Source organism: Leptonychotes weddellii, chromosome 6 (genome assembly GCF_054177405.1).
Source record: "Leptonychotes weddellii isolate Sample4059 chromosome 6, ASM5417740v2, whole genome shotgun sequence".
Taxonomy (NCBI): Eukaryota; Metazoa; Chordata; class Mammalia; order Carnivora; family Phocidae; genus Leptonychotes; species Leptonychotes weddellii.
The window spans coordinates 50,590,829-50,610,360 of record NC_138374.1 but is presented as its reverse complement, the minus strand read 5'-3'; the positions used below and the strand labels follow the sequence as shown (position 1 = coordinate 50,610,360).

The 19,532-nt window shown below is 43.2% G+C and overlaps 2 protein-coding genes, 1 long non-coding RNA gene and 1 other non-coding gene across 6 annotated transcripts in view; 1 reads left to right on the top strand and 3 right to left on the bottom strand.

Annotated features, from left to right (window-relative positions):
- Positions 1-2,770, bottom strand: part of SAR1A (secretion associated Ras related GTPase 1A) — a 14,215-nt gene extending 11,445 nt beyond the window's left edge. Inside the window, exon 1 of one of the 3 annotated variants that reach the window (XM_006749815.3) lies at positions 2,655-2,770. The gene's annotated coding sequence lies outside the window, so the exon portion shown is untranslated. The remainder of the gene's footprint in view (positions 1-2,654) is intronic. The other 2 variants (XM_081824131.1, XM_081824130.1) reach the window with 2 other exon arrangements.
- An 86-nt stretch (positions 2,771-2,856) lies between these two features.
- LOC145722206 (uncharacterized) lies at positions 2,857-10,772 on the top strand. Its single transcript, XR_014146307.1, has 2 exons — positions 2,857-3,089; positions 8,593-10,772. It is a non-coding gene; the product is annotated as an uncharacterized LOC145722206 (long non-coding RNA).
- LOC115937957 (U6 spliceosomal RNA) lies at positions 9,125-9,233 on the bottom strand. Its single transcript, XR_004073167.1, has one exon. It is a non-coding gene; the product is annotated as a U6 spliceosomal RNA (small nuclear RNA).
- Positions 10,773-17,325: 6,553 nt separating the features above from the next.
- Positions 17,326-19,532, bottom strand: part of PPA1 (inorganic pyrophosphatase 1) — a 35,808-nt gene continuing 33,601 nt past the window's right edge. Inside the window, exons 9-11 of the mRNA XM_081824120.1 lie at positions 19,384-19,453; positions 18,304-18,346; positions 17,326-17,681 (exon numbers count right to left, since the gene is read on the bottom strand). Of these exons, the coding sequence (XP_081680246.1) occupies positions 17,650-17,681; positions 18,304-18,346; positions 19,384-19,453 (145 nt within the window). The 3' untranslated portion in view covers positions 17,326-17,649. The remainder of the gene's footprint in view (positions 17,682-18,303; positions 18,347-19,383; positions 19,454-19,532) is intronic.

The following is a 19,532-nucleotide window of genomic DNA, read 5'->3' as shown; positions in this document are numbered from 1 at the left end:
CCTGAGAGTCCTGCATTGGACTCCCTGCTGCCCCTCCCCACTGCTTGTGGGCATGTGTGCTCGCTCTCTCTCAATTAAATAAATAACATCTTTAAAAAAAAATAAGGCCTTACCTATAAACCTTAGGTACTGCCTAATGCTTATTTTCTATGGCTCTTAACATGGAAGGCCAAATGAGGCTTGGGAGTTTGGGTGAAAGTAGAGGCTCAGGCAAAAGCTTTTATAAAAAAAATACTAACTATGGGGGGTTTTTTTGCCCTTTTCAGTAATATTAAAATATATTTTGGCAGGGGCGCCCAGGTGGCTCAGTCGGTTAAGCGTCTGCCTTCGGCTTGGGTCATAATCCTGGGGTCCTGGGATGGAGCCCCCCATCGGGGTCCCTGCTCAGCAGTGAGTCTGTTTCTCCCTCTCCCTCTGCCACTCCCCCTGCTTTGTACTCTCTCTCTCTCTCAAATAAATAAATAAAATCTTCATATGTATTTTGGAAGAGACCAAATTTAGCATGTTAAATAATTTGGTAACTTAGTCGGGACTTTAAGAAGTTTAATGACTTAAATACACTTACAAAGCTCCTGTTTTTAGGTTTCCTCTGTAATAAGTAAAAGAACAATGTGCCTCTTCTCTGCAATTCCCCCAAACCAGTCATCTTTCCCTACTTTTCTCAGCCTACAACTTGGAGAAGTGAGGCTCACCTTTACAGAGAACCTCTCTTTAAGATCACTCCTACTCTGATCACTCCTTTAAAACCCACCGTTACATATTCATTTGTACTACACAGGGTTACAGTCAATACTTTATTATAGACTCTGTGGAGTTTTACCACATCGTTTTAGAATTCTTCCAAACTCAATGAATTCTCCAAAGGTGACAATGGGAAAACCCCCCTTTAAGGAATTTCTCATGGTAACTGAATTAGTTTGATTTTTCCAATTTATCTCCCCCTGACATTCTTGCTTTAAAAGTCCCTCCAAAATGATCTATGGAAAAGTGCCTGAAGAAACTCTTCAGGTGATGTTAAAAAAAATAATAAAAACCATTATCGGACCCAAAGTGTTGCACTGTATTGCTACCCAAAGTTAAGGAAATGGCTTCGGTGGATCCTCCATCCTTAAGATCTTAGGATTTGTACCCCTCATGAGTAGTTTTACAGTTTTATACAATGCCTGCACATACATCTCATTTCAACCTCACACAAACCCTACTGGGCAGGAGTCCTTAGTTTTCAACAAGGAAAGGATGCTGACACTCCTAGGTCAGCTGGCTTAACCAAAACTGCTCAGCTAAAAAAGTGTCAGTGCCAAAACTGAAACCTTCCTTTTTAAATGCCGAAGCCAAAGTGCTTCCTGTTAATATTACATAAAATTCAAATCCAAATCACAAAATTGCTTTTAAAGAAACATAAAACTTCCTTAACCCACCAGCTAAACAGATGATAATCTTCTAAAGTTTTCTTCCTTACAACTTATCATGTCTTCTGAGTGGTATTTTAATAACTAGCATTCTATTTATTTCCTATCCTTGATCCACTCTACCACCTTATGGCATCTTGTAGCAAATTAGCGTACCCTAAAATTTAAGAACTCTAAACTACCACAAAAGCACTGCCAATGTACCCCAAACTAAAATTTGCAAATTTCAGGAATGACATCAGAATGAAGTAAATAAAAAAGAGGAGCACTAGCCAATACTGACCATTAGCCAGTAATATATGCATTACTCTCTCTACATACTCATTATTTCTTACGCATACTCATTACAACTTTGAGACACCATTCCTGGGACACATCTGGGATAGCAGGCTGCTGGTTTTTAGCTAAGAAACTATGCTTAGCTGCAGGGTAAATATCAAAGGTCAAGCAAGCCCCCAGGCAAAGCACCACAGTTACCCTGTCACGACCTAAGCAGAAAGATCGAGGTAAAGGAGAAAAGACAAGAGCAAGGGAGATACTAACAGAGACAATTTATAGTGCCAACCCTCACAAGTGCACTCCTGACCTCTAGGCTAGAATCATGAAGAAAACACTAATCTATACCAAATGCACACGAAGGAATTTTTCCACGCACTGAAAAGAGGAAGGAAAAGAAGGTGGAAAAAGAAAATACGAGGTTCGACTCAGGGCATCTGACGATAACACAGAGCTGAAAGTCAGGGAGGGGGGTCCGCACTGGACTGGGAGTCAAGGGATCCGGTTCGAACATTCCTCTTGCTATCTGCCGGGCCTTGGCCAATTCACTGCCTCGCGAGCCTTATTATTCCCCAGGATGCAAACCAAGGATAGTCATCAAGGATTCCCACCCGTCCAACGGCTGTGAGGCTCATCCGAGACGGGATGTGAAACCGTGCCGCAAACCTGAGCGCACAGTACAGACAAGAAAACTGTTATCCCGCCCAGCAGCTGCGGGACCCCCGAAGGAATGCAGATCGACCCGATACCCCAAGGGCTGTCAGGGAACGGAGCAGACCGGCCAAGTCGGCCCGTCCCCACCCAGAACCAGCCCCGAGGCCCCACAGAACCGCCTGCGTGTCACTTCCCCCCCCCACACACACACACAGCAACCCCGCCTGAGCCGGCCTCCGCCCCGACCCTCCCCGCCGTCCGCCCCAGCCCCACCGGCCCCTCGGCCCCTTCCTTCGCAGCAGCTCCCCGACTCACGGCCAAGGGTCCTCCTCCGGCGGCGGCTGGCGGCTTCGACCCTCCCTCACAGCACACAGCCCAGCAGCACCCGGGACCGCCAGCTATTCGCCGGATATGCGTAACACCCCCTCCCCCGGGACTTCCGGGCGCGCGCTTGCCCCCGCCCCCTCGCAGCGTCACGGCGCTCTGAGACGCCGGGGCCGCCTACCGACGACTCGGGCCGCGGAGGGGTGGGCCTCAGGCGCGCAGAGCGATCCCGGGGGCGGGCCAGACTTGGCTCCGCTCCCTCCCGTACGGAGAGCACGACGCGCGAGACGTGGCAGCGCCGCGGCTCCGGGGGCAGGGCAGGAGCCTGGAGGTTCGCAGTGCACCTAGACGCTCGGGATCGCCGCTTCTAGTCCGACTGCCGTCGCAGACGATCTGGCAAAATCCGGAGCGGCGACAGGTGGCTAGGTAGGTCCTCGGACGGAAGAGTTGCCCCAACAGCCCTCCACCTAGGGTGGATCCCGGAAAGCCTTTGCTTCCAGTCACAGTTCGCTGGGATAGCCTATGTTTTGGAAGAACAGCTAATATTCATTGAGCACTTACGTTCCAGGCAGTGCACTGAGTATTTTGCATGCATGCCTCCCCGTATTTGGCCTTGATTACAGCCCTTATGAAGCGGATACTGTTATTTTCCCCGTTTTGCAAATGAGAGAACCAAGGTTCAGAATAGCCCAAGCTCACAGGCTAGGAAGTGGCAGAGCAGCACGTTGGCTCTTACTCTGCCGTCCTTCCCAAGCATTTTCTCATTTAATTCTGAAGACAGCCCTACGAGATTGGTATTATTACTCTTAGTTTACAGATAGGAAAACTAAGTCAAGTGATAAGATGAATGATGTTTTTGGATAGTAAGACCCAATATCATAAACATTTCAGTTCTCCTTAAGTACAATTATAAATTTAACATAATTCCCATTAAAAAACTAATAGGATTAATAGGTTTTGTGTGTGTGTTTTAAACTACCCTGTTTGGGGGCGCCTGGGTCGCTCAGTCGTTGGGCGTCTGCCTTCCGCTCAGGTCATGATCCCAGCGTCCTGGGATGGAGCCCCACATCGGGGCTCCCTGCTCAGCGGGGAGTCTGCTTGTCCCTCTGCCCCTCCCCCCTGCTCGTTCACTCTCTCTCTCTCATAAATAAATAAAATCTTTTTTTTTAAGATTTTATTTATTTATTTATTTGACAGAGAGAGACACAGCGAGAGAGGGAACACAAGCAGGGGGAGAAGCAGGCTTCCCGCCGAGCAGGGAACCCGATGCGGGGCTCCATGCGGGGCTCCATGCGGGGCTCCATGCGGGGCTCCATGCGGGGCTCCATGCGGGGCTCGATCCCAGGACCCTGGGATCATGACCTGAGCCGAAGGCAGATGCTTAACAGCTGAGCCACCCAGGCGCCCCTAAATAAAGTCTTTAAAGAAAACACTTTGGTACTAGTGCATGAAAAGCCAAACAAACCAATTAGAACAAAATACAGAAATAGACCCAAATATGTGCAGAAATAAGATTTAAGTGGCATCTGGCAACTGCAGTAATACTCAGAGGGAGCTGGATGGACAAGCTCACTACTTTCCCCCCTCTTTTAATCTTGTGAGTCTTCTGCATTGAGTTTGAATCTTGTCCAGACACAGAAAGCCATGGTCTGAGGCTCCTCCCCAGCTCTGGGTAAACCAGGAGAACTGTGTCCATAGGGCTTGGACCCCCCAGTGTGTGTACCCTGGAGGCATGGGGCTGCCCTAGCACAAGCTGTTGCATTGGATTACTGGCCCTGATAGAAGGCTGGCTGCAACAGGTCGGGGTGGGGTGTCCCAAACCACAAGGATGGCTTGGGGGGCTCAGGAGGAAGGACGGAGCACATAGGAAAATTATCAGGAGAGCTGCAAACTCTCCTTACCAAGTGGGCAGCCTTGAGCAAGTTGACAGATGCACCAGGCCACAGGGTACCCAACTCTAAAATGAGTGAAAGAAGGATGTTGTACATGTAAGCAATTTTTCCAGAGTATGTTTTCAATAAATGTTTCAATTATATGTTTAAAAATAAATACTAAAAGGGTTGGGACAATAGGTAGTCAAAAACAAAACAAAACGAAAACCTAGGGGCGCCTGGGTGGCTCAGTCAGTTAAGCATCCAACTCTTGATCTCAGCTCAGGTCTTAATCTCAGGGTCATGAGTTCAAGCTCACGTTGGGCTCCATGCTGGGCATGGAGCCTACTTAAAAACAAACAAAAATACTGCCTAAACACTTAAGCAAAACATTTAGTTGTATTTGACCGGAAGGCTGTTTGAGCCCAGCCTTGCTTTCAAACGTAACCACGTGTTTTCTTTTCGGGGTTTTCTATATTGATGTGTCTGGTTGTTTTGGTTTTTTTGTTTGTTTGTTTTTTGTCTGTTATGTCTTCATCAAAATAAGAAAGTAAACCTGTAATTCCTAACTGAAAAAAGAAAAGATTGACACATTCAACTACAGAAAAATAGGAAAGTTTTATATGACATATAGTGCTGACATAACAGTGATGACACCATAAACCCAAAAGACAGCAAGTTGGGAAAAAATATGCATAATCACATCACAAGTGAAAGGTTAGTATGAAAAATACTAACTTGTTAGAAAGATAGGCAAGGAGGGGCACCTTGGCGGCTCTGTCGGTTGAGCGTTTGACTCTTGGTTTGGGCTCAGGTCATAATCTGGGGTCGCGGGATCAAGCCCTGCATCGGGCTCTGTACTTGGTTCGAGTCTGCTTGCAATTCTCCCTCTCTCCCTCTCCATCTGCCCCTCCCCCTGCTGACACACACACTCTCTCTCCAAAATAAATAAATCTCAAAAAAATTTTTAGAAATATAGGCAAAGAATAGGACCAGACAATTCACAGGAAAGAAATATAAATGGGTCTTTTAGGATAATAAACCAAAAATAGAAACAGGAATTTTATGTGATTCTCCCCACTCTGTTCTTACTCCCCTACACATGCTCAATACTATTAGGTAGACAGGACTCAGAAGCTAAAGTAGAGATTGAAAGACATGTGTCAGTCATGGCTCTCCAGAGAAACAGAACCAGTAGTATATATATATATACACACATACATATACATATATATATGGATATGTGTGTGTGTGTATACACACATAAATACATATATATGAGGAGATTTATTAGAGGACTTGGCTGACATGGTTATGGAAGCCAAGATATCCCAGATCTGCCATCTCAAGCTGGAGAACCAGGAAAGTTGGTGGTATGATTCAGTCCAAGCCTGAAGGCCTTGGAGTGAGAATTAGGGGGCTGCTGGTATATGCCCTGGTGTCTGAAGGCCCTAGAACCAGGAACTCTGATGTCTGAGGGTAGGAAAGGTGGATGACCCAGCTCAAGAAGAGAGAAAGAGAATTTGCCCTTCCTTTGCATTTTTGGCCCATTTGAATCCTCAGGGGATTGGGTGATGCCCACCCACACTGGTGAGGACAGATCTCTTTACTCAGTCTACTGAATCAAATGCTAATCTCTTCCAGAAACACTCTCACAGACACACCCAGAAATATTTTACCACCTACCTGGGCATCCCTTAGTCCAGTCAAGTTGATACGTAAAATAAGCCATCCCAGCATCTATTGGAATTGTCAACATGGAGATAACGCGTGAGCCTGATAAATGCAGTTTTGGGGAATGGGTGCTGGACTGGAATGACCTAACGAGAGACAAGGAGAGGAAGAAATGGGGCAGTGACCCTGGACAATACCATTAGAAATGTGGCTGTGAAGGAGAGGAGAGACCGGGGATCCAAAAAGGCATAGATGATGAAAATTAATATTCTTTTCTGCTCAGTGGTAAAAACTGGAATACCATCTGTGTCAATATTTAAATGTTGGTTCAAATCTTGAGAAAATAAACATTTGACCTTTGTCATCTGGAGGATTTCATATAATGTTGATTAGAAAAATCATCCTGAAAAGCAGTCTATTTTATTTTATTTTATTTTATTTATTTATTTTTTTAGAGCGGGAAAGAGGAGGGGCAGAGGGAGAGAGAGAATATTAAGTGGGCTCAGAGCAGAGCCTGGATGCAGGGCTCAATCTCAGACCCTGAGATCATGACCTGAGCTGAAATCAAGAGTCAGACACTTCACTGACTAAGCCAAACAGGCACCCCAAAAAGCAATCTATTTTAAAATTTGAGGAGATGAAGTGTTAAAATTTCCAAATGTTTCCCCTTTGACATCATCTAGAGGCAATTAGAAAAACATTTACTTCTTAAAGTAACTGTATGTTCCCCAGTTTACAAAGGAGTGGGAAAGGGCATTTAACTTGAAGTCCTTTCCTGAAATATGTTTTTATAAATTACTGTATATCTAGGTTCTAATTGACTTGGTCATTATAGTTACACAAACATAAGTTTTACCTTAGATTTCCCCCTGGCCAGGGAATCCTTCCAAAACTGAATGGGTTTTGGAGTCAGAAAAATCACTAAAAGAGAACTATTTTTTTCTATTGTATTTTTATTCCAAATAAACTCCATGTCCTTCTGAATGGTATATTACTTTCTTCATCCCTTGTTATATCCTTGTAAGAGTTGAGGAACCTGATAAGCAAAAATGCCCCTTCCCTTACTCTTTCCAAGATGACTCAGGGAAAAAAAGGCAAATCAGAGCTCCCTGGTTCTTCAGTGAAATTATCTTCAACTCCCCGAAAAACTAGATCAAGGCATATACACTGTGACGGAGATTTTCAAGCCTTTTTTGTCCTGTTTGTATTAAGAATAATGCCTTATCTTTGTACCAGTGATTTTACATAATATCATTTCATTCCAATCAAATAAAGCACTCTCAAAAAGAAAACAAAAATGGGCAAAGGGCTTGAACAGATCTGTAAATGGCCAAGAAACATGAAAAGATGCCCAACATCGTTAATCATCAGATAAATGCAAATCAAACTGACATAAGATACCATCTCACCCATTAGGATGGCTAGACTGAAAAACAAAACAGAGGGGCGCCTGGGTGGCTCAGTCGGTTAAGCGGCTGCCTTTGGCTCAGGTCAGGATCCCAGGGTCCTGGGATCGAGCCCCGCGTCGGGCTCCCTGCTCGGTGGAGAGTCTGCTTTTCTCTCTCCCTCTGCCTGCCTCTCTGCCTACTTGTGCTCTCTCTCTATCTCTCTGTCAAATAAATGAAATCTTTGGGGAAAAAAAATTAAAAACAAAAAAACAAAACAGAAACAGAAAATAAGTGTTGGCAAGGAGGTGGAGATATCGGAACCCTTGGGCACTGCTGGTGGGAATGCAAAATGGTGCAGCCACGTAGAAAACAGCATGCGGGTAGCTCACAAAGTTGGAAATAGAATTACCAGGATGCCTGGGTGGGTCAGTCAGTTTAGCGTCTGCCTTCGACTCAGGTCATGATCTCAGGGTCCTGGGATCGAGTCCCACATCGGGCTCCTTGCTCCACGGGGAGCCTGCTTCTCCCTTGGCTTGCCGCTCCCCCTGCTTGTGCTCGCTCGCTCTCTCTCATAAATAAATAAATAAATAAAATCTTTAAAAAAAATAGAATTACTATCTGATCTAGCAATTCCATTTCTTTGGTATATATCCCAAAGAATTGAAAGCACGTCTCAAAGAGATTTTTGTACACCCATGTTCACAGGAGAATTATGAACAGTAGTCAAAAGGTGAAAGTAACCCAGGTGTCCATCAACAGATAAATGAATAAACAAAATATGGTATGTACAAACAATGGATATTGTTCAGCCTTAAAAGGGAAGGAAATCTGGGGCGCCTGGGTGGCTCAGTTGGTTAAGCGACTGCCTTCGGCTCGGGTCATGATCCTGGAGTCCCGGGATCGAGTCCCGCATCAGACTCCATGCTCAGCGGGGAGTCTGCTTCTCCCTCTGATCCTCCCCCTCTCATGCTCTCTGTCTCCTATTCTCTCTCTCAGATAAAATAAATTTAAAAAAAAAAAAAAAGGGAAGGAAATCAGACACATGCTGCAACATGAATGAACCTTGAGGACATGCTAACTGAAATAAGCTAGTCACAAAAAGGTAAATACTATATGATTCCATTTATATATGAGGTACCTGGAGTAGTTATATTCATAGAGACAGAAAATAGAATGGTAGTTGCCAGGGGCTTGGGGGAGGGGGAATGGGGAGTTGTTTAATGATTACAAAGTTTAAGTTTTGCAAGATAAAAAAAAATTCTGGAGATCTTTTCCTTAACATTGTGAATGTACTTAACATTATTGAACTGTACGCTTAAAAAATGGTTAAGATGATAAGTTTTTAAGTGGTAAAATACGTGTATTTTACCACATTTAAAAAGATTTTTTTTTTTTTAAGTTTTATTTAACTAATGTCTACACCTAATGTGGGGCTCAGACTCAGACCCGAGATCAAGAGTCGCATGCTCCTCTGACTGAGACGGCCAGGTGCCTCTAAAAAAATTTTTTTTAATGCACGTGTTTCATTTGGTGCCTCCAGCGTTTTCAGAATTTGCTTGTCATCCTTGTGCAGGGGCCATGCTAATCTTCTCTGTCTTCCGTTCCAATTTTAGTGTATGTGCTGCTGAAGTGAGCACGGAACCTCCCGCATCTTCAGCTTTCCGTGCCTGGTCCGTTTGGGCATCTCCATTTTCTGCAGGGTTATTCCCATCCTCGCCAGGATTGGCTTTCCCTTTTTTCTCTTTGGGTCCCTTCTTTCCCTTCTTTGAAGGACGCTTTCCAGGTGTAGGTTCTGGCTTTGGAAGAGCAGGTTTAGAGTTGGAGGCATCAGGATGAACTCATGTTTAGCTTAATATAGACACAGATGGCTGTACATGGAAATATTTATAGATATATGTATATACACAGGTTGGTATACACACATATATTTCCTTGCTCTGTCAGCTGAGAGGACCTAGAAGCAACAGCAACTCAGTAGCAGTGAGCACACCTAGCACCCAGATCTTGGCTTCTAATACCATTCTCCAATAAAAGGAACCAAGGCTCCTTGGAGAAATGGCTGATTCTAGGACTGGGGCAGGGAATACACAAAAATAAAATTAAAAGGCAACCTATGGAATGGGAGAAATATTTGCCAATCATATATCCGATAAGGGATTAAAATATATAAAGAACTCATACAACTCAATAGCAAAAAACCAATCTGATTAAAAAATGGGCAGTGGATCTGAACAGACATGATTCCAAAGAAGACATACAGATGGCCAACAGGTACAACATCACTAGTCGTCAGGGTAAAACCATAATGAGATTAGTAGAATGGATTTTATCCATTTTTAGATAGATATTATCAAAAAGACAAGAGATAACAAGCGTTGGCGAGGATGTGGAGAAAAGGGCACCCTTGTACACAGTTGGTGGGAATGAAAACAATATGGAGGTTCCTCAAAAAATAAAAAACAGAACTATCATATGATCCAGCTATTCCATTTCTGGTGTATCCAAAGAAGATAAAAACACAATCTTAAAGAGATATCTGCAATCCCATGTTCACTGCAGCATTATTCACAATAGCCAAGATATGGAAACCACCTAAGTGCCCATCAATTGTTGAATGGATAAAGAAGATGTGATATGTATACACAGTGAAATATTCGTCAGCCATGAGAAAGAAGGAAATCCTGCTACTTGTGACAACATGGATGAATTGGAGATATTATGCTGAGTGAAATAAACCAGAAAAAGATAAATACTGTATGATATCACTCATATATAGAATCCAAAAGAGCCAAACTCCTAGAAACAGAGTAGAGTGGTGGTTACCAGGGGCAGAGGGGTGGGGAAATAGGGAGATACTAGTCAAAGGGTACAAACTTCCAGTTATAAGATAAATACGTTCTGGGGATCTAAGGTAGAGCATGGTGATTATAGTTAATAACACTGTATTTTATACTTGAAAGTTGCTAAGAGAGTAGATCTTAAATGTTCTCACCACAAAAAAGAAATGGTGATCATGTGAGGTGATGTGATGGAGGTGTGAGCTGACGCAGCGATGGTGATCATTTTATACTGCATAAGTATATCTCATCAACATACTGTACACCTGAAACTTACAGTGTTATCTGTCCATGTTCTCTCAACCAAACTGGGAAAAGAAAAAGATTGAAAGAGAGAGAGAGAATAAAAGGGAGAGGAAGGGAGAAATACGTGATGGTATTTATGTATTTATGCTAAATGATTACTATTTATAGGGATGTATAAAAGAACGTTTTTTGAAAATGGGCTCTGGAATCAGACTGCCTGGGTTTGAATCCCGGTTCCTCCACTTAACTCATTCTGTAACTTCAGATAACTTATGTAATCTTAATATGCCTAAAATGGATAATAATAGTGTCTACCTCATTATGGTGTCTCTGGTGGCTAGTACAAATCCTGGCATATAGGATGTGTCTGATGAAGTTTGTTCAATAACTGACAGAGTGGATGAACTAATGACTTTTAGGAAGATTAAATAAGATTATATAATTTTAGTTCGCTGGCACAATCCAAACATTGATTAAAAGTTTCATCATCCTCTTCAGCCTTAGGATCCCTTCCTTTGCACGGGCTGTTCCGTCTGTCTGAAACACCTTTCCATCTCTTCTGTGCCTTGTTGCTCAAGACCTAGGTCAAGCAAACTCCCCCTAGTCAGCCTTTTCCAGGTGGCCCCTTCTCGTATTGTCCCTCGACTTCTTTTTTACCATTAAAGCACCTCTGAGGTTGGTTTACACTGATTTTTGTTTTTTTCATGATGGCTTTATTGAGATGTAATTCACATATAAAAAATTCACCCATTTGCAGTGTACAATTCAGTGATGTTCAGTATGTGCATAGAGTTGGGCAGTCATCACCCCAATTTTAGAATATTTTCACCATCCCCCGAAGAAACCCCATACCCATTAGCCCCACTCCCCCTCACTCCAGCCTCTGGCAAGCACTAGTGTACTTTCTGTCCCGATGGATTTTTCTATTCTAGACTTTCATGTAATGGACTCATACAAAACATGGCCTTTGTGTCTGGCTTCTCTCACTCAGCACCATGTTTTCTAGGTTCATCCAAGTTGTAGCATGTGCCCGTAGTTCGTTCCTTTTCGTGGCTGAATAATACCTACTTCGTGGTTATACCACATTTTACTTACCCACTCATCAGTTGATGGACGTTTGGGGTATTTACACTTTTTGGCTATCATGAATAATGCTGCTATGAACATAGGTACAAATTTTGTATGGACACATCTCTCTTGGTATATGCCTAGGGGTGGAATCGCTAGGTGATCTGGTAACACTATGTTGAACTTCTTGAGAAACTGCCTGTTTTCCAAGGTGGCTGCGCCATTTTGCATTCCCACCAGCAGTGTATGAGGAGGTCCAATTTCTCCATGTCTACGATCATTTTTTTAGTGTACCACCGTACCAGGGAACTTTTTGATGGCACAGAGTGTGAAATTGTGGTTTTCTGTCACCCCAGCTCTCAGCCCAGTGCCAGTCACAGAGAGAAACTTTGTCCCCACCTCTTCCCTGCTGCACAGGACTATAGCAGAGTCATAAAGACAGGATATCTGCCATGTTAAAATAGATGCTCAAGGTAGGAGTGGACTACTTTATTACACAAATGCGGACACTGAGAAGTAAAAAGATCCGCCCGATGTCACACAGAGCCAGAGCCACAACTCAGGACTCAGGACTGGCGGCACGGAGCTCTTTCCTACAGTGCTCCACGAACTGCCTCTGAATTTACTCCAACACCAGAGGAGAATCAACTTTGGCTCCAGGGATCTGGTGCCAAAGCCCTAGGATGGAAGCCACAGATAGCAAATTGCCCTGCAATAGCATGTTTCTCTTCAAAATGCCTGGAAAGCCCACATTCAAACACCACAGCATGTCTGTGTCTTTGAACCTATGAGTAACCTTGTGATTATTCACCCTCCAGTACAATTGAAGCCGCACGTCCCTGCGCAGAGTCTGCGCTGTGGCTTTAGGGCCCCTGGGCACAGGCTGCGTCCCCGGGGGCTCCTGGAGCCTCCGTGTGGAAGGCCATGCATCACTCCACGATGGTGCCCTCTCAGACCCTCTGTGGAAGCGGGCAGGCACCAGCTGCTGGCTATCAACTGGAGTTGTACAACGACGCCATTATGTTTCTGTTTGCAAAGGCGTTCCGAGAAGCATCAGGGTGTTCCTGAACTCCCACTATGGACTCAGTGCTGTGCTGGGTGACAAGGCATAAACGTGGCCTCTGCCTATGAGGAGCTGGCAGGCTGTTTAGGGATCCCAGCTCCGTGCTCGCCATGTATTTTAACGAGCTAGGAGGAGAGACAGGGATGCTAGGGAGGTAGACTTGAAGCAGGAATGCGGGACAGCAATGCCATTGGCCTCCGCAGGGAGGGAGCAGGGGGGCAGGCCAGGGCAGGATGGCCCCAGGTGCACGGGGCCAGCAGTGAGGAGCCTCACGCCCCGCTGGAACATCCACACTACTGCTCTAAGGTGGAGGTGCGGGTATCAGCTGGAAGAGGCCTTCCGGGGCACTCAGGTCAAGCCCCTTATTTCCCAAGAATGGAAGTTGTGCATGGAAGGTGACCCAGCCCATGAGTCTCTTGAGACCCCCTGACAAAGTGCAGCCAGTATTATGTGGCTTGCCAGGTGAAAGAGGAGACCAGCTTGGCACTGGGGAGAGCCATGGGGCTGGGATGGTGTCACATTCCCAGCCCTTGCCAAAGGGCTGGGCCCAAGGCGCTTGGAGGCCTCAGGCAGGTCACGTGGCCTCCCTAGTTCCATGTTGCGAGGGAATTAAATGTGATGAAGTACATAAAGCATATAGAACAGGGCCTGATACTTATTTCGTAAGTACTCACAAATGGGAGCTATTTAAAAAAAAATTTTTTTAAGTAATCTCTGCACCCAATGTGGGGCTCAAACTCACAACCCTGAGATCAAGACACATCCTCTATTGATTGAGCCAGCCAGGTGCCCCCCAAATGGGAGCAATTTTTGTTGCTACTGTTGCTGTGGTAATTGTTTGCTGATTATCGCACACTGATTGTATTACAACTTGCCGAGAACTCTTTCGCTAATTTGGGAGATTTATGACTAGAGCAATGGTTTCAAACATCGAGGTATGTTAGAATTACCTGAGGGGAACTGGTTCAAAATTAGATTTCAGGGCCTACCCCCTCCCAGTTCTAATTCAGTAGGATATATATATATATATATATGTATATATATATAATAAAATAAATATAAATAAAGTGTTGTCTGTATCTACCATGTTATCTATATATGTTATCTATCATATATAATATGTATATTATATATATTGTATGTATTTACTTATTTTTATAACTATCTCAGGTGATTGATTCAGTGCTGGTGGCTCAAGGACCACAGGGAGAGAGGCTGCCTTGCGGACCCTGCTTCTTCCACGCTTATCTCTACGTTCCCACCCCCTGAGATAATCCTTGTTAACTGTGGTTGGTTTTGTTTGTTTCCAGAAATTGTCTATGCCCTTACAAGCATATCCACTAATACATCTCTTTTCCCCCATGCTCACTTTGTGAAAAACACAAATAGGATCACAGGATAGAGCAGGGATTGGCAAATGTTTTCAGTAACATGTCGAACAGTAAATATTTTCGGCTTTGCTGGCCATATGGTCTCTGTCCCAACTACCAAACTGTCCATTGTAGCTTGAAGGCAGCCACAACAATTCGCAAATGAATGGGCGTGGCTGTGTTCCAGGGCCGCTTTGGTTGCCAGCCGGGCAGCAGGCAGGATTTGGCCTGCCAGCCACAGTTGGCTGCTACAGAGTACAACTATTACTCGGATATTCTGAGTGAGTATCTTTTCCCTATCAGCCCATGCAGTGACTTTATTCTTTAACTGCTACATGGTACTGAGAACATATTTAGCCACTTCTCAACTGGACAATTAGATATTTTTCCAGGTTTTGCTGCACTAAACAAAGCTTCCATACCCTGTGCGCTTGGTTGACTATTCTTTTGTCAACTGGAATGAATTCTCAGAGCAGAATTGCTGACTCAAAGGGTAAGTTTGAGTTTAAAATTTTGACAGAGACTGCCAGATTGATATCAGGCTCCTTTTTAAATTCAGATTGCCACATAACCTTGTGATTTTCATTGCTTAATCTTACTTCTGGTGAATATTTTCTGTTAGTTTAAAGGTTTTGTAATAACGAAAGGAAAGATTCCAAAGACCGACAGAGGGAACAATGAACTATGTGGCAACGGACTCCAGTTGCCAAATTCTTTAATAAATACTTGCCTACCATGGAGCGATTTGCACAGCATTCTTGTCCATGTAGAAGCAAATTCCCTTCTGCCCAGACTCCCAGAAAGCAGTAGGGGCAGCTCTTTCTCAATGTAAAGAACATTCTGTGCAAAAGCACAATTTAAGCCCTTGCAGAGCAAATATGCGGATCAGATAGGACATAACCGCTTTACAGCTACAGCCCACACACACTTAGGCTCCGTGATGGTAAAGATGGATTGGATTTCCAATGGGAGTTCTCCATCAGACCCTTTACACAGCTGGGCCAATGTTTCAGATTCTCTTACCTGGAAAAATGCACTGATCACACTCACTGTTGTTGAGATTACAATTATGAACAATCAGCCTCCATTGAGCCTCTGCTATGACCCTGGCACCGGGGAAGTCCTTCACCTACATTCCTTCCACCCTGTGAGGATGGCTTCATGACCATCTTACAGATGGAAAAACCAAAGCTCAAGTAGGTTAAGTAATTTAACCATGGTGATACAGTCAGATTTGACTTCCAAGTCCACGGGAAAAAATACAATCATTTACTGCATTGAAACATAGCAAAAACCTTGATGACTGATCCTAACTATTGGACCAATTCTTAGGAAGTGCTGCACATTGTATAATCTTTCATTACAAAATCTATTTCTCATCCTGACAAATAAATCACCTTCAGAAATCACAAACGACTGTGACTGAGGCAACGTTTAAAAATAGACTTACAAAGGGAGTAAGAAATATTCTAAAATCTGAATGCTGACATTTCTGATTCTGGTCCAGACAAGATGGCATAGACCCATTTTTGCCCGCTCTTCATGGCTAAGCACAGCTACAAACCCTGGAAATGGCAAGAGACAACCAAAGGAAAACTCTGAAAGGTGATCAAGAAGGCAAGCTGGTTTGGGACCAGGACCAGAGAGCAGAACAGTGGCAGGGGCATGTGTGTCCTACCACCCATGGGAGGGTCCTTCCCAACCCTTGACCTAGCAATGGAAGGCAGCCCAGATAGGCTCATTCCTCCCCCTTAGGGAATGGGAGTCTGTCTGGTGGCATGACACCAGCTGACAAGGGGGATCGCTGGGAGTCCAGCCAGGAATAAGCCACCACGGAGGTATTCTCCTTCCAGACAGACTCCCTCTCTCCCCCTAGAGTTTCCTGGGTGGGTGGGCGGGCTGAGCCCGAGGGAGAAACCTAGCTATTGCAGGTGGACTAGTCCAGGAAGCCTCTTTATCCCTGCAGCCTAAAGCAAGACTCTCTCCCACCCAGGGCACTAGCTCAGTAGGGTGGGCTGGGAGGACCAGTTGGGGGACCCACACACCCTCCCTCAACCAAAAGATGCCCACCAGCACCTTGAGGCAGCACCTGCAGGAACCAACAGAAGCCCCAAAGGCACTAGAGAAAACCAAACATACCAGAGTAACAGTGCGAAGTGCTGAAAATTAAGCCGCCATTGAAACCACGGTCCACAAAGTAAGCCGAGCCCCATGCACTAGCCCTCAGTGGGGATGCCTGCTAAAATACAGGATTTACATAGGACCATAATAGACAAAATGTCTAGGACACAACTAACCCATCATACTGTGAACGAAGAAAATCACAACTTGAGTGAAAAAAGATAATGGACGCCAACAGTGATGATCTTGACAAGGATTTTAAAGCAGCCATCTTAAAACTGCAGTTAAGACTGTCAATTAGAAATTCCCTTGAAATAAATTAAAAAATAGAAAACCTTGGCAAAGAAATAGAAATTATAAGAAAGAACCGAATGGAAACTATAGAACTAATAATACAGTAACTTAACAGTTCCATAATAACACCTGCTGGGTAGGTTCACTGTGAACGTGGAGATGACAGAGGACAGGCTCCATGAACTCTAGGACAGAACAACACAACTCACCCAGTCTGAAACAGAGAGAAAATAGACTGGAAAAACAAAACAAAGCCTACGGACCCATGGACAACACGGGATGTGTTGTTAGCACTGTTCAGTGTTTTGGGGCACCTGGGTGGCTCAGTCAGTTAAGCGTATGCCTTCAGCTCACAGGTCATGATCTCAAGCCCTGCATTGGGCTCCCTGCTCAGCAGGGAGTCTGCATCTCCCTCTCCCTCTGCCCCTCCCCCCCACTTGTACTCTCTTGCTCTCTCAAATAAATAAAAAAAAATTTTTTTAAAGATTTTACTTATTTGAGAGAGAGAGAGAGAACGAGAGAGAGCATGAGCTAGGAATTAGTAAGAATATAGCATCAAGACTACTTTAAACATAAGGGATTTCATTCTCGGGTTCCTAAAAATAAAGTCAGTTTTAGTCTAATAATTATGAAATTGAATTATAAGATCATTGATAGAAAACAAACACCAAACAGCACCCATGCCCACTTGGTAACGTCAGGCTTCAGAGTAAAATAAAAATATTATAAATGAAGTTTCAGCAAAATAATTTTATTTTCTAACACATGGTAAACATATACATCCAACATGCAGTCGTCTTGCACATTTATTCACAAATGATTTCCAAATTACAACAACTGCTTTGATATTGAAACATGTACTAACAGTTACCTTAGTTGAGATATGAAAAATGCTTTTAGATGCAGAACATTCTGGATATACTGGTCGCAGCAGAATTTGCTTTAGTTAGATTAGTTCTATGAATTTAAAGCTTTGAAAAGCTACTACTTTTGCATCTAATACTCCAGATGAATAAGATGCAGCAACATCAGCTTGTATTCCACAGAATATTCATTAGTTTTTCTGGTGATGGAACCACTTATCCACTGCATTCAGAGAAAAGAAAACCAAATTAGAATCTCTTATTAAGAATCAAAATTAAAAATAATAAAAAAAGAATGAAGATACACCCAAAATATAACAAAGAATACCATACTTGCTTTAATGTATCCTACCATAGATTACCTTAAAACAAACTTACATCTGAAGTTTCACTACAGCAAAAACAGGTAATTTATCACAGTGTTTTCTTCTGGGCTTTCTCACTCTTGATACTAATCAATAAACATGTGATTCTCACCAGAAGAACCTTACAGAGAATTCTAAATGTAAAGGGGGAGAAAGCTGTTTTCTGGGTGACGCAGCTGGTGGCCAGAGGGGGGATCCAGAGCCCCACCTGCTCCACCATCCATGAGGCATCTACCCGGAACCCAGAGGAGAAGAGCGGGTCATGGTTTGGAAACTGCTGTGATGGGGGTTGGCGTGAAGGGTGGCGTTAACAGCCATCTTTCTTCCCACAGACATTATGGAACTCTAAAAATGTTTCTTCTTCCCTTCCTTCTCTTTCTCTGTGGATGTGGTGTGTAAGATAAATCTGTAGATACAGCTATAATTTTCCCACACATACACACAATGTTTAGTGTAATTTTACTAGAATATAGATCTTACCATCTGTTGGTACCGTGCAGGCAGATTCGCATGGTGGTGGTAACTAAAATAAAATATTAAAATGTATTAGTCTAATTCCAGAAAAAAAATAATCTAAAAAAGTATACCAACACAAAAATCTTAAAAGAATATGAACAGATGGTAACTTCCCCAATTTTTAGGTTCTAAAAATAATTTATAATATATAGGAACAAGGCAAGGTTCACTCTACTGCCAAAAAACAAATTCAGGCCCTTAGCTTTTGATTGCACACAGGAGGATAAATAAAAAGAAATGTTGTTTGAAATAACTGATTGATGCATATATAATGAATTTATATATACACACACATATACATAAAAAGTAGGCAGAGTGTTCTCATTGAAAAGTTATGATTGTTAACCAGTGGTTTTTCCCTTCCAACTTTTCTTATTTACCTCAACTTTGTCAGGATTCATATATAAAGATAAATCTAAATGTACTGGCTTCATTGTTAAATTATTCTTTTTCCTTGGACTACACCACACTTACAAGGCAATAAAAAGTCAGACTTCATTTTCTTTTCCTTATTTAATATAGTAAATGAGAATAATTTAAGATGATCTATTTCAGTCTTTTGGTTAACCCAAATCAAATAATTAAAAATAATACAAAGGCAAAATTATTTCTTTCATGAATAGTTTACTACCTCACAAGAAAGTCTTTTCTAGGGGTTATGAACCACTCCTGCATGGTGCCTGAAACCTGACCACTTTCTTAGTCCTTCCTATAACCAAGTCAAGTAAGTTCCCATTAATTCTTTTGGAAGAAGGGCTTATGATAGGCACACGGGATTTGGATTAGTCGCTACCTTCTGGAATCATTTTGATAGTTACAACTGTACTATTTTCCCATTTAGAGTTGACTAGGCCTTTTCTCAGCTTCTCCCTTCAGTCAAATGTCCACTTGTGTGTGTTCATGGTTTGTAATTTCAAGACTTCACACAATAACATGCATAGGGGAACTCCAATATTTGTTGAAAGAAGTACTTTCCCTTCCCATTGGCATCATTTTTTTTTTAGCCACCAAGTATGTTCTTTTTCAAGGAAAACTTTTACGTACAGCATCCACAATAGCTTTGGCAGCATCGGGATCACACTTGAAGGGGCTCTCAGACACTGTAGTATTCATGCTATTAAATAAAACAAAAGTAGTCATGAGTCACAGTAACAAAACTTGTCTCTTCATAGTTAAAAAGCAACAGACAGAGA